Source organism: Phyllostomus discolor, chromosome 12 (assembly GCF_004126475.2).
Source record: "Phyllostomus discolor isolate MPI-MPIP mPhyDis1 chromosome 12, mPhyDis1.pri.v3, whole genome shotgun sequence".
Taxonomy (NCBI): Eukaryota; Metazoa; Chordata; class Mammalia; order Chiroptera; family Phyllostomidae; genus Phyllostomus; species Phyllostomus discolor.
Window position 1 is genome coordinate 77630612 of NC_040914.2, and position 13034 is coordinate 77643645.

At 46.3% G+C, this 13034-nt stretch overlaps 1 protein-coding gene across 3 annotated transcripts in view; it reads left to right on the forward strand.

The window, feature by feature from the left end:
* Positions 1 to 13034, forward strand: part of SPG7 (SPG7 matrix AAA peptidase subunit, paraplegin) — a 42453-nt gene that overhangs the window by 24033 nt on the left and 5386 nt on the right. For all 3 annotated transcript variants that reach the window (XM_028534764.2, XM_036012412.1, XM_036012411.1), the window contains 4 exons: positions 6204 to 6328; positions 7248 to 7350; positions 8306 to 8416; positions 10291 to 10406. In XM_028534764.2, the coding sequence (XP_028390565.1) occupies positions 6204 to 6328; positions 7248 to 7350; positions 8306 to 8416; positions 10291 to 10406 (455 nt within the window). The remainder of the gene's footprint in view (positions 1 to 6203; positions 6329 to 7247; positions 7351 to 8305; positions 8417 to 10290; positions 10407 to 13034) is intronic.

A 13034-nucleotide genomic window follows, 5' to 3' on the forward strand; every position in this document is an offset into this window, starting at 1 on the left:
GTGACGTTTTGGTCATGGTTCATTTTTCTGCCCATGGGTGTCCAGTTGATCCAGCATCTCTTGTTTAAAACACTGTGCTTCCTCCACTGAATTGCTTTTGCACCTTCGTCAGCGCTCAGCTGGCATATTTAGGAGTGTGTGTTCCTAGACCCCCTGGTCTGCTTGCTGGCCTCTGAGTCTGTGCTGCACCCACACCACGCAGCGTTCCTCACCGAGTGGCCCAGTGAGACTTAACAGAGGTGGAGGCGTCCTTCCACTTGCTCTCGGCCAGCAGTGTTGAAGCACTTCTTTCTTTGCCTGTCCCTGTAACTTTTAGAGTAAGTCTCTTTATATCTACCAAGTAATCCTGCTGAGATTTTGATAGGAATGCTCACCTAATAGGATAGCTAGAGTAAAAATTTATGGCAACAAGTTTATGCCAGTGAGAATGTGGAGGAATTGAATCTCCTCCTCTGCAGGTGGGAATGTGAAATGGGTAGCCTTTCTGAGAAACAGTCTGTCAGTTTCTGAAAAAATGAAATATATGCTTACCATATGACGTGCTCCTGGGTGCTCATCCTAGAAAGATGTTTACACAAAACACCTGTGCAGCAATGTTTATTTGTGTGTAATAGCTGAGAACTGGAAACAACCCAGATGTCCCTCAGTGGGTGCATAAATAAACTTCGGTATGTTCTCATCACGGTTTCCATGCAGCAGTGAAAAGAAACTAACTGTCCTTGTACAGAACTGTTGGGATGGATCTCAAAGGAATTATGCTGAATGAAAAAAGCCAACCTCTAAACGTTACATATTATATGACTCAGTTTATATGAGACTTTAAAAATGACAAAAATCTAGAGGTGGAACAGATTAGTGGTTATTTGGGGTAGGGAAGGTGGGAGGGGAGGGGGGTATGACTGTAAAGGAAGGTCTCCATGGTGGTGGAATCTACCTGGATCAAGGTGGAAGTTACAGGAATTTCATGATAAAATTACAGAGAACGAGGTGCACACAGAGAAGTGCATGTGAGACTGTTAGTGTCAAACAAGGCTTGTGGACTGTGCTGGGTGGATTTTTTTGGCTATGACATTGTGCTATAGTTACTTAACATGCCACCTGGGAAACTGGGGTAGGGGACTTCTCTGCACTATTTTTGCACCTTGCTGTGCACCTACACCTATGTCAAAATATAAAGTTTCTTTTAAAAAAAACTATTTTGGAGAGAGACGGGCAGACATTGATTTGTTATTCCACTTACTTATGCATTCATTGGTTGATTCTTTTATGTGCCCTGACTGGGGATTGAACTCACAACCTTGGTGTATCGGGGTGATGCTCTAACCAACTGACCTACCTGGCCAGGGCTGTCAAAATATAAACTTTCCAGCAAGATGGAGGAATAGGTGGACGCACCGTGCTTCCTCGCACAACCAAGATTAGAACAACAATAATTTACAACAATAATTTATAGACCGAATAACACCCAGAGCCGACAGAGGATTTATCTGAATGGAAGTTGGACAGCCAAGAAGTTGAAGTAGACCTGTACATCCAGACTGGTAGGAGAAGACGAGCCGGGTGGGCGCGGGGCTGGCGCTGGTCCGTGGCGCGTGGAGGTTGGGGAAAGTTTGGCGCGAGATCGGTGCGATGTCCATCTGGGGCGTAAGAATGCAGTGGTGATCCCTGAGTGCGCAGCCTGTGGCTGGCGGACCCAGTGGGGCAGCGATTGTGGACCAGGGCAGAACTCGCAGCCCAGGATCCCAGAGAAGGGTCTGGGCCCAGGACAACGGAACTGCCGCCATTGTTCCCTCCCATCCCCGCTCCCACCCCCACATATAACGTCACAATCTAGGGACTGGGGTGCCCAGCCCCAGTGAACACCTAAGGCTCCGCCCCCCACATAACAAGAGTGACCAGACCGGAAAAAATAAAAAGGAGAGACAGGGAAAGATGTGTTTCCAACAGAGCAGATCAGTCCCCCAGGACCAAGAAATAGCCAATCTATCAGATGCACAATTCAAAACACTGGTGATCAGAAAGCTTACGGAATTGGTCGATTTTGGGCGCAATTTAGATGAAAGGATGCAGGTTACCATAAAAGAGATGCAGGAAGATACGCTGAGGAGAGCCAATAGTGAATGGAAGGAATCTGAGTCTCAAAACAATACAGTGGACCAGAAGGAAGATAGAATCAACCAAGCAGGAAAGCATGATGAAATCAGAATTCAAAAAATCTAGGAATAGCTTAAGAGCATCCAAGACACCTTTAAACATTCCAATATCCGAATTATAGGGGTACCAGAATCGGAGGGGGAAAAGCAACAAATTGAGCACGTATTTGAACAAATAATAAAGGAGAACTTCCCCATTCTGGCAAAGGGAACAGTCTTCCAAGAAATCTAAGAAGCTCAGAGAGCCCCAAAGAAGTTGGACCCAAGAAGAAACACTCCAAGGCACATCATAATTACATCAGCCAAGGTAAAAACGAAGGAGAGAATCCTAGAAGCAGCAAGAGATAAGGGGACAGTAACGTACAAAGGAGTTCCCATCAGACTGTCAGCTGATTTCTCCAAAGAGACCTTACAGGCAAGAAGGGGCTGGAAAGAAATATTCCAAGTCATGAAAGACAAGGACCTACATCCCAGATTGCTCTATCCAGCAAAGCTCTCATTTAGAATGGAAGGGCAGATAAAGTGCTTCTCAGATAAGGTCAAATTAAAGGAGTTCATCATCACCAAGCCCTTATTTTATGAAATGCTAAAGGGACTTATCTAAGAAAAGAAGATAAAGAAAAGACATGTATAGTAAAAGGACAGCAAACTCACAATTATTAACAACCACACCTAAAGCAAAACCAAAAGAAACTACGTAAACAATTAGAACAGGAACAGAACCACAGAAATGGAGGGCACATGGAGGGTTAGCAGCAGTGGGGTGGGAGGAGGAGAGAGGGGGAAAAGGTATAGAGAATAAGTAGCATAGAATGTAGGTTGAAAATAGATGGGGGGAGGGCAAGAATAGTACAGGAAATGTAGAAGCTAAAGAACTCATAAGTATGACACATGGACATGAACTAAAGGGGGAAACGTGGGTGGGAGAAGGAGTACAGGGTGGAGGGGAGAGAAGGGGGGAAATGGGACAACTGTAATAGCATAATCAATAAAATATATTAAAAATATATATATATATATAAACTTTCAAAAACTAAACCCTACGAGGTCTTCACCTTGTGGTCCATATGACCAGGCCCTGGAATGAGGGTTCTGTTATGCAGGGAGGTCAAGGTGACTTGTGAGGGCAGAACTTTGAGTGTCACTGCTCCCCTTTCTGGTTGGAGCTCACTGGCATGGCATCTACCCTTGCCTTGCTGTTGTTTCTTCTATACCCACTGTTCCTACTATTTTTCAACATTTTTTCACTGTGTGTGTAACTTCAGGTTTCTGTATTTATAACCTTGACCTGTGGAAGGAAGGAATTTCACAAATGTGAGTGGTGAGCCCTAGCAGGTCTTCCCAACCAGCACTCAGGGATGAGTGGCAAAGGGTCCTCCTGGCATCAAGGAGGCTCTTGGTGAGCGAAGCTGCATCTGGCTAGGGCGCCTCCCTCCAGCTGCCTCTCCTTTCCCTTGTCAGTGTTTCACTTTTCCTAAATCAGGAGTGTGAGCAAATGGAGCAGAGAGGCGGACGTGTCATGTATGTGGGTGGTGCTTGCTCCTGTTTTGGAATTTGTTTCAAAAGTCAGTGATAGTAAGACATCATCTTTGCATAAGCAAAGTGGATACTTTTCTGCACTCTCCACTCTTGGCACATGAACAGGACCAGACTCATTGTGGCACCCTGGCTTATCCCATTCCACAGTGCGACTCAGACAGGAATGATGTTACATCTCCGTGAGATGGTTCTTTGAAGTCATGGAGTGATTTTCTTGGGAGTGACATGTAGTTTGGGCTACCCTGGTGGCTGCTTTTTGGTGACATGGGTAGCAGCCCCTTGGTCAGGTGCATGTTCTCCCTGTACTGGTGGGCTCTGCTGGGACCCTCACCATTGTCATGGGCTACTGGAGTGGAGTAACTGACAATCTGCTGTGAGGTGTCAGTGCCTGACATGCTCTCAGGGTTTAATTCTGTAATATTTCTTCTACATTTCACTTTTGTTAAAAGGCTTTTTGGGTGATTTAAAATTGTATTTGTCTGTATCAATTTATTAGGACATTTTTATGTTAGGGAAAGATAGGTCATGGCATCTTTATTTTTAAAGCTGTGTATTATGGAACTTTTCAAACATCCACACAAGCAGAACTCTGCAGTGAGCCCCTGGGTTCCAGATCAGCCTCAGTGTTGTTGGTACTTGTCCTGCCCTAGACCATGCACACCTCCCTCCCTGTTCCTTTTCCCCAGTGAGTTATTTTTTTTTAAGATTTTATTTATTTATTTTTAGAGAAGGGGAAGGGAGGAAGAAAGAGGGGAAAAGAAACATCAGTGTGTGGTTGCCTCTCGCACGCCCCTTACTGGGGACCTGGCCCATAACCCAGGCACGTGCCCTGACTGGGAATCGAACTGGTGACCCTGGTTTGCAGACCGGTGCTCAAACCGTAGAGCCACACCAGCCAGTGCCCCAGTGGGTTATTTTAAAGCAGCCCAAAGTTCTGAATCTTACATACTCTGAATGTATTTCTCTACATTCAGAGGAGTATCATATAACTTAAAAATAAGTTCTTCAGCCCTGATTGATGTGGCTCAGTCATTTTGCAAGGTGAAAGGTCACCTATTTGATTCCTAATCAGGGCACATTCCTGGTTTGTGGGTTTGGTCCCCACCCAGGGCATGTGCAAGAGGCAACTGATTGATGTTTCTGTCTCACAAAGATGTTTTTCTCCCTCCCTTCCCCTCTCCCTAAAAATGAGTACATAAAATCTTTTTTTAAAAAAGTTCTTTAGCCTGGATGGGTATTTCATTTGGTTGGAGCGTTGTCCCATACACCAAAAGGTTACGGGTTTGATTCCTTGTCAGGGCACATACCTAGATTTCGGGTTCAGTCCTCAGTCGGTGAGGTTATAGGAGGCAATTGATCGATCTTTCTCTCCCTTTCTCTCTAAAATTAATAATAAGTTCTTCATAGCAATCTAATACCCAGTGATGCTGAGAGTCCCCAGTTGCTTCATAAATGTGTTTTTACAGTTGCAGATCTGGGCCATTTATTGGGATAGTTTCTGAAAACGCTTTTAAATTCTTGTGTGAATCCTCCTATGAAGGCGGATTCACACAAGAGATCTGTGGAAGACAGGGATCTGTGGTTCCCTGTCTTTGGGCACGTAAGAATTGGAGGCAAAGAAATTGGACTTAGGCCCCTGCTGGCATAGCTCAGTAGATTGAGCTCGGGCTGCGAACCAAAGTGTCGCAGGTTCGATTCCCAGTCAGAGCACATGCCTGGGTTGCAGGCCATGACTCCCAGCAACTGCACATTGATGTTTCTCTCTGTCTTTCTCCCTCCCTTCCCTCTCTAAAAATAAATAAATAAAATCTTTAAAAGAAATTGGACTTAGAGAAATCTGGGGCCAGCTTACTCCCTCCCTGCAGGCCCAAGATCAACCATCCCACAAAGAGATTGATTAATGAATGAATGAATGAATTATCATGTGAGAAACTTGGAGCAGAAAACCCAGGCCCTTAGCCCAAGCATCAGAGGGAAGTGGAATGCCCCAGGTGCCCATAGTGGTCACTCTGGCCCAGGGAAATGCAGTGATGAAGCATGGGAGGGGGGAGGGCCCTTTCTCTCGGGGACCGCTCTATCAGCAGTTCTCTCCAGGGGTTGGGTGGGCGGTCTGGGGGAGGTAAAACTGGCGAGTTCTTGCTCTTGTGGCAATCTCTCCGGGGCCCTGGCTGGGCAGGTCAGTTGGTCAGAGCTTTGTCCTGATACACCAAGGTTGTGGGTTCAATAAAAGAATCAATCAACAAATGCATGAATGAGTGGAACAAGTCAGTTCTCTCTCTCTCTCTTTCCTGTGTTCCTTCTCCCCCACCTCTCCCCCGACTTCCTCTCTCTCTAAAATCAATAAATAAAACAAAAAAAAAATTCTCATGGAAGGATAAATCCTGGGTTAGTGCTTATAGTCCTCTGTCATGGACCCTGGCAGGAAGTCTCTCCTGTCCTGTGTCTTGAACCTGATGGGGAAGGCCACAGTGTTGGGGACTCCCACCATAAAGGCCACTGTCTGTCCCTCAGGAATGGGCACCACCGACCATGTCATCGTCCTGGCATCCACCAACCGAGCTGACATTTTGGACAATGCTCTGCTGAGGCCAGGCCGACTGGACCGACATGTCTTCATCGACCTCCCCACGCTGCAGGTCAGTGTGCCCCAAGACTGCCCTCCTTGGTCCAGATGCACATGCTTGTCTGTCCAGACCTCCTTTAACACACTGCTCTTCTTGTGGTTTTGCAGCATATTTTTTTAAACATGTTGTTTTTCCCTTTATCCTTAAGCATCTGGGGTTGAATGGACTGTCTCAGTTGAGTTTTGTAGCATACTCTTTGGAGAGCCTGAGTTCTCACATTGCCCAGAGCAAGGCCTTGGTGCTGCTTAGTTGTGGAGCATGAGCTGTGCAGCTGCCCTGAAAGCAGGTGGAATAGGGGGTGGGAGCCCTGGTGACCTTTCAGCCCCACCAGCTTCCTCCATCTCAGACTTCTGGTTGGATGTTCATCTCTGGGGGGCCAGGCCTTTGTGGTGGCCCCTGCAGGAGCAGGAAGCCAGTGTGCGTTGATAAGGATTACGTGTGTGTTGGGATCCTGCAGGGATAGGGACAGGGCTCTGAGGGTGACCTAATGATTGGTTAGTTGGTTACTGTTCCTGGAGGTACATGCATAGGGACACAGGACTGTGGCTCCTGGCACACCCAGTGCCCATTCTGGGTTCTCTTTTCAAACTGCCACTCCAAGAAGGGATGTGAGGCTCCCCTCTGACAGGGCCTGTGGAGGCGAGAGGCTGTGCATCTTCCTGACTGTGTAGGAAGTGTTTATGTCAGGAGGTGTATGAATCAAAAGTTCCACAAAATAGCCTTGTTATTTTGATGTACTTTATCATCTATTCTGTTTTCCTTTTTTTTTTTCTTTTCATTTTGCAATGCTGCTTGCAGCTCAAAATTGGTTTCACAAACTGTGGTTGTGACTGATGATGAAGAAACTCCAGAGAGTACCTCCCAAGTGGCTCCTGTCTGCATGGTAGGCGTGCTGGCCTGCACTTATGTCCTCCTCCCCTGTCTTTGGTAGGAAAGGCGGGAGATTTTCGAGCAGCACCTGAAGAGCCTGAAGCTGACCCAGGCTAGCAGCTTTTACTCTCAGCGTCTGGCAGAACTCACGCCGGGATTCAGTGGTACGGGGCCTGCTTCTCATTGGTCCTGAGAGTGGAGGGCAAGTGGTTTACACCTCATGCACGAGTGCAGGCCTCTCCCAGGTGCCCTCCGTCCCTCCTCTGGGCAGCACAGCCTGGTTGCGAGTGAGGTTGTGCACGCAGAGCCAGCAGAAGCTAGAAGAGCTGCACAGCACTTTTCCTCCCCAAGTGATGGAGAACCCAACAGTGGTTCTGTCGCCTGCATTCAGAGTGCCCCATGTATGTGTCCCCACTGTGGGCAGTCTTAGAGGTTCTGCCTTTAGGGCTCCGCACACAGGCTCTTCAGTTCTGTCCAGCTCAGATCGCGCAGTTCCGCTGCTCCCACCAGGGGCTGCCCTGGCCAGACCTTGGCACTGTCTTGGGCACCACTGCCCTCCCTCTCGGTCTTGGGTTTAATTTGTAGACACAGACATCACAAATCAAGGTATTTTGGAAGCATTTTCTCAATCTGTTGAGATTTTGCTTCCCAATAATTGTCAGGTTGGCTCATACTCATAAAATTTCAACAGAAAAGAAAAAGATTTTTTTCTGTATGGTTCTCATTTTAAAGGATAATCTGCTTGTTTCTTTTGGGTTTTTTAATGTCTTTAGAATATTTTGGATATTAGATGACCTTTCATTTCTCATCCATCAGTACACATATGAACTATTAGGGGGAATAAAACACCAGATGGTACATGGAAGTGTGCTGATTACAGTTGTGTAGTAAAGCAGTGGGGAAGGCAGACAGACTGAAAGAGGTTGGAGTGAATGTGAAGAAATGGTTCTTCGGGCCCAGCAGGGCCTGAGCACTGGCACCTGGCCCTCACCACGCCTTCCCTCCTGCACCACTCCCCTACCCCTCTTCATCTGCTCGTGGTCCACTCCTTCCCTTCCCTCCTCTCAACCCTTGAGGGAGCTGAGCCAACACTCTTGCCCTCCCCTGTTTTGCTGGCAGGTGCTGACATCGCCAACATCTGTAATGAGGCTGCCCTGCACGCTGCCCGGGAAGGGCACACATCTGTCCACACGTTTAACTTTGAGTATGCTGTGGAGCGCGTCATTGCGGGTATGAGGCACGGATCCCACAAGTGAACTCGAGGGTGGGGTGGAGAGAGCACATCGGGGTTAGATGTCACATGGTGGACCTTATCAGCAAAGAGCGGGGAACTATGTAAAGTATTTCTATTTTTTATAAGTCAGGACTTTACAATGTGACTTACTTTTGCATAGCTTAAAATATTGCAGCTTTGCTTAAGAGCAGACACTCTTCAAATAGAAATACAAAAGAATCTTGCAAACCCAAATGTGAGTGGCACTCAGCCCATTAGCCATCATGTGATGCCCGAGAGCCAACTGCAAATGGACAGGCCAGTGTGCATGTCGTCAGGGGTCTGTACTGCTCCTGCCCAAGGACAAGGGGGATGTCTGCTGAGGGCTGTGCTCTGGTCAGCTCTGTCTCTGCTGAAGCTCATGTCCTCTGCTTGGACAGGAGTGGGAGAGGCATTTGGGTAGTGGAGGGCTGAGGTGCCTCTTGGCAGTACTTAACCATTGCTGCTCAATGTGGGGTCCAGGGGCCTCTATGAGAGCAGGACTGAAGCTGAGAGAAACATTTGGAACTTTCATACCTCCATGTGGCAACATCTAGAGATGAGCAGTGCATCTGGTCTCTGAACAGGGTTCAAAGCAAAAGTGTCAGTCAAGACACTGGATGTTTTTTTAAAAAGGGAAACTGGTCCTTCCCACAGGTGTCTGAGAAGCATGTGCCCTCTGTGTGGGCAGTGAGCCCTTTGTCTTAAGCTGTCTCTGCAAGAAGCATGTTCCCATCACCCTCGGTTTAAGTTCAAGTCTAGAACAAATGTCACCAGGTTCCCAGTCTGCGGCTTAGGAAAGAAGCACTCTTGTGTAGACAGAAGGAACTAAAGTCACTGTTTCTTACTATAAATTTTGTTTTTTTTATAAGCCATTTACTTTTACATGGAAATTCATAGCTTATAGTAATATCAAAGAAGCAAAGACCAAAGACGGTACTAATAGAATACTAACCACCCCCCCACCCCCACCCCATGTATGCAGTGCTTAGAACAAGACAAATTCTCTTTTACTTATTTGGAGTGGTCTGCCTGAGCAGGAACACATTTGTATTCAGAACAAGACAAATTCTCTTTTACTTTTTTGGAGTGGTCTGCCTGAGCAGGAACACATTTGTAGACAGGTAAAGCCTGTCTTATAAGGCTGTAATCTCATATTTTAAGGCTCGTATAATTAGCTCTGGTTGAAATGATTCATCTGCCACAACCAGTGCATTTTAGAAAGAATTTATAACCTTTTGGTAAATGTGGTAGGTGATCCTAGTAGCTTGATATACTAAATACCCTGAACCTAGAGCTTATTCAGGTTGTGTAAAATGGAAACTTGGGGGATGTTTGGCAAATTTGGGATAGTGAATGAAACCTCAGCAGTAATTTGAACAGGGGAAACGTAAGGTAAAGTCACCATGACAAGAGGTAGTCAGCTGCTAAGGGTGAAAGAACTGTGGAGTCACAAGGGCTGTGGTTAGCCCTGCTAGTTCTGGGAGAAAAGCCAAAAAGAAACCTAGAGTTTGGAGTGGAGCCCTGTTAATCCTGTCAGCTCTTCAGCCCCACCCACAAAGCCTGCAGGAGCTTTTTTGGATTATTCTACCATTTATAGAAATGTGAACAAACACCAGCCCCCTCCAACACCTCTCCTACCTAATGAGTTTTCCTTCAAATTGGAGTAATAGTGAGGAATAGTTGTGGATGGGTCAGCCTGGAGCAGAAACACAGGAGGGGAACATCCCATGAGGATCTCACTTTAACAACACAATAAAAAACTTGCAAGGTTGAGCGAGGAGGTTCTTGCATGCTTACACAGGATTATCAGTGGGCCTGAACTCAGAGTCTTGGGTGTTCTTCCTTCCAGGGACGGCCAAAAGGAGTAAGATCCTTTCAAAGGAAGAGCAGAAGGTGGTTGCATTTCATGAGTCAGGCCATGCTTTGGTTGGCTGGCTGCTGGAGCACACTGAGGCTGTGATGAAGGTAGGGTGTTGGAGGGTGGAAGCCAGGGAGGGTCTGGGGTTTTGGAGAGTGAGCCTGACTGGCCCCTGAACAAAGCTGACTTTGGGAGCGCCGTGTGGTTGTGCTTGGTGAAGACAAAGTACATCCCGAGGTGGATCTGGGGTCAGGTGGAAGACGACTGCAGGAGCCCTCACCTTGGAAGTAGAGGGCAGGACGAGGTCTTACATCTAAACTGGTGGGGTCCAGTTCTGGGCATGACCATTGGAAAGCCACGTGACCATTTGGTGCCCTGCTCCCCATCTACAGTCAGTCTCGGAATTAACAACTACCAAGCTCTACTGTCAGCTGTAAAATGTGTTGATATGATTGCTAATCTTAAAAAGAAGTGAGCTGAGTCACTTTTTAAAAAACACTACTTTTGTAGATATTTGTGAGTTTGATGAAAATTTATTTGTATCAAATGGAAGTATCATAGACAGTTCCCCAAAATATGCAGGCTCTTGACCATGAGATCCTTGAATGTTCATTAAGGAAAATATAAGCATTTGGCATGTGGGTGTCCAGTTTGTAAAGGTAAGGGTATGGGTTATAATTGTGCCTTCCACCAAAGTAAGTAGAGTCACTGGCAGTTGCAAGTGGTTTGGTTCTGCCAGCCGGAAAGGAGCTGCATTGCAGTTCCCTAAGACCCAAACTTGGGAACAGTGTAGCAGTTGCCAGCCTGGTATGCTAGTATTTAATGTCTGACAAGCATTGATTGTCTGCTTGTTTGATGATGTTCTGCTGATCAGACCAGTTCCTTTTATGTGTTCATCAGAGGGCTGAGCCTCATATTTTGTGACAGAGATAAGTGGTTGTAGCAGTCACTGAGGTAGGTGATAGGGGCCGGGCCCAGGATGAGGCAGGTGGGGAAGTCATTTAGGGTGTGATATTTATGGGACACTAAAAAAATTCAGTAATCAGGATAAATATTTTAATGCAGTATCTCAAAAAATATTAATGCAGAAATATCCACAATGAAGTAAATACCACAATTTTAAATTTATTTTTCTCTGAATTTTTGCTTTATTTGACAGCTGAAAGTCATAAACTAGTCACAGTGTACTGAACGCAGGTCCACCTACCTGTCGCTTCAGTGAAAGCCAAACTCATGAGGCAGGTGCTGGTGAGCCAGAAAGTATTTTATTCAAGTGCTAACCACCTGAGGAGATTGAGGACTCATGTCCCAAAGCCCATTTTAACAGCTCAGTGCAGGCAGAGATTTCTGTAAGGAGGGAGAGGGGAAGCAGAACAAAGAGATTGAGGGCAGAGACGTGAAGAGTTCTCTATGTGCAGACCACCACCGTTCACTGCGATAAGGCATGTGATGGTCCAGAGTGCATCATCCTGGTTTGGTCGTCCTGGCTCCATGATGGAAGGTCAGCAAATCTCCTGGGACTATGATGACTGAAGAGGGTCTGAGTCTGTATCTTTTGAAGTTAGTTCCTAGGATTGTTATACAAACATGCTGTTTATCTACAAACTACTTATCAGTCAGAGTCAGCACTTACAGAAACAACTTAAAAAGTTGTTTCTTTTTAAGAGGCAGGGGTGGGTTACAATTCCCCACTGTTACAATAATGAGAAAATGTCCCTCCTGAGGCTGAAGGCTCATGCTTTGGTAGGAAGATGAAGTTCCCATTGCTCTTTGGTGGTTAATTTACAGCCTTTTCAGTTGTAGTTTACTTTAGTGTTAGATTTAAGTTCACCCTCCAATTCTCAGGGCATTGTGAGGCGGTTCTCCTGCTGCCATAGTCCTCAGAACTGGCACCTGCGGCCCGGGTCTCTCCTTACTGCTCAGGAGCATGCTTTGTCCTGCTGGAGCTGTACCCACACCTGGGCTGTGGGGTGAGGCCAAGGCAAGGACAGTTTTCATATCCTTCATCTAATCTCATGATGAAGGGCATGATGGGGGGTCCTTGGTGGTGTTGGTCCCTGCATTTCTTTATTGGTTTACCTAAAGGTCCTGTCTTTGTTGTTCTTTACTTCATGTATACCTAGTGATGTACAAGGAAGACACACCCCCCATGTGTGAGCTGCTTTCTTTAATGGTGGAATCTTCATATAAAAATGGAGATAGTGCAAATTTGCTTAATGGCTTTGAAACCCTCTAATTAAAGGTTTTTTTCTTTTAATCCTCACCTGAGGATATTTTTTCATTGCTTTTAGAGAGAGGAAGGGAGAGAGAGAAACATCAATGCAAGAGAGAAGCATCGATCTGTTGCTTCCCATATGTGCCCACAGTGGGGATCTTATGTGCCTGGACTGGGGATCAAACCAACCCGCAACCTAGGTATATGCCCCAATTGGGAATTGAACCTGAAACCTTTCAGTAGGGGATGATGCTCCAACCAACCGAGCCATACCAGCCAGGGCTGATTAAAGATCTTACAATGCCCCACCTTCATCTCTAAACCCCATATTCTGCCATGGCTGGTATGGCTTGGTTGGGCATCATCCTGCAAAGTGAAAGGTTGCTGTTTCAATTCCCAGTTAGGGTACATGCCTGGGTTGTGGGTTTGGTCCCTAGTGCGGGCAAGTGCAAGAGGCAACCAATTGATGTTTCCCTCTCACATTTATGTTTCTCTCTCACATTTATGTTTCTCTCTGTGT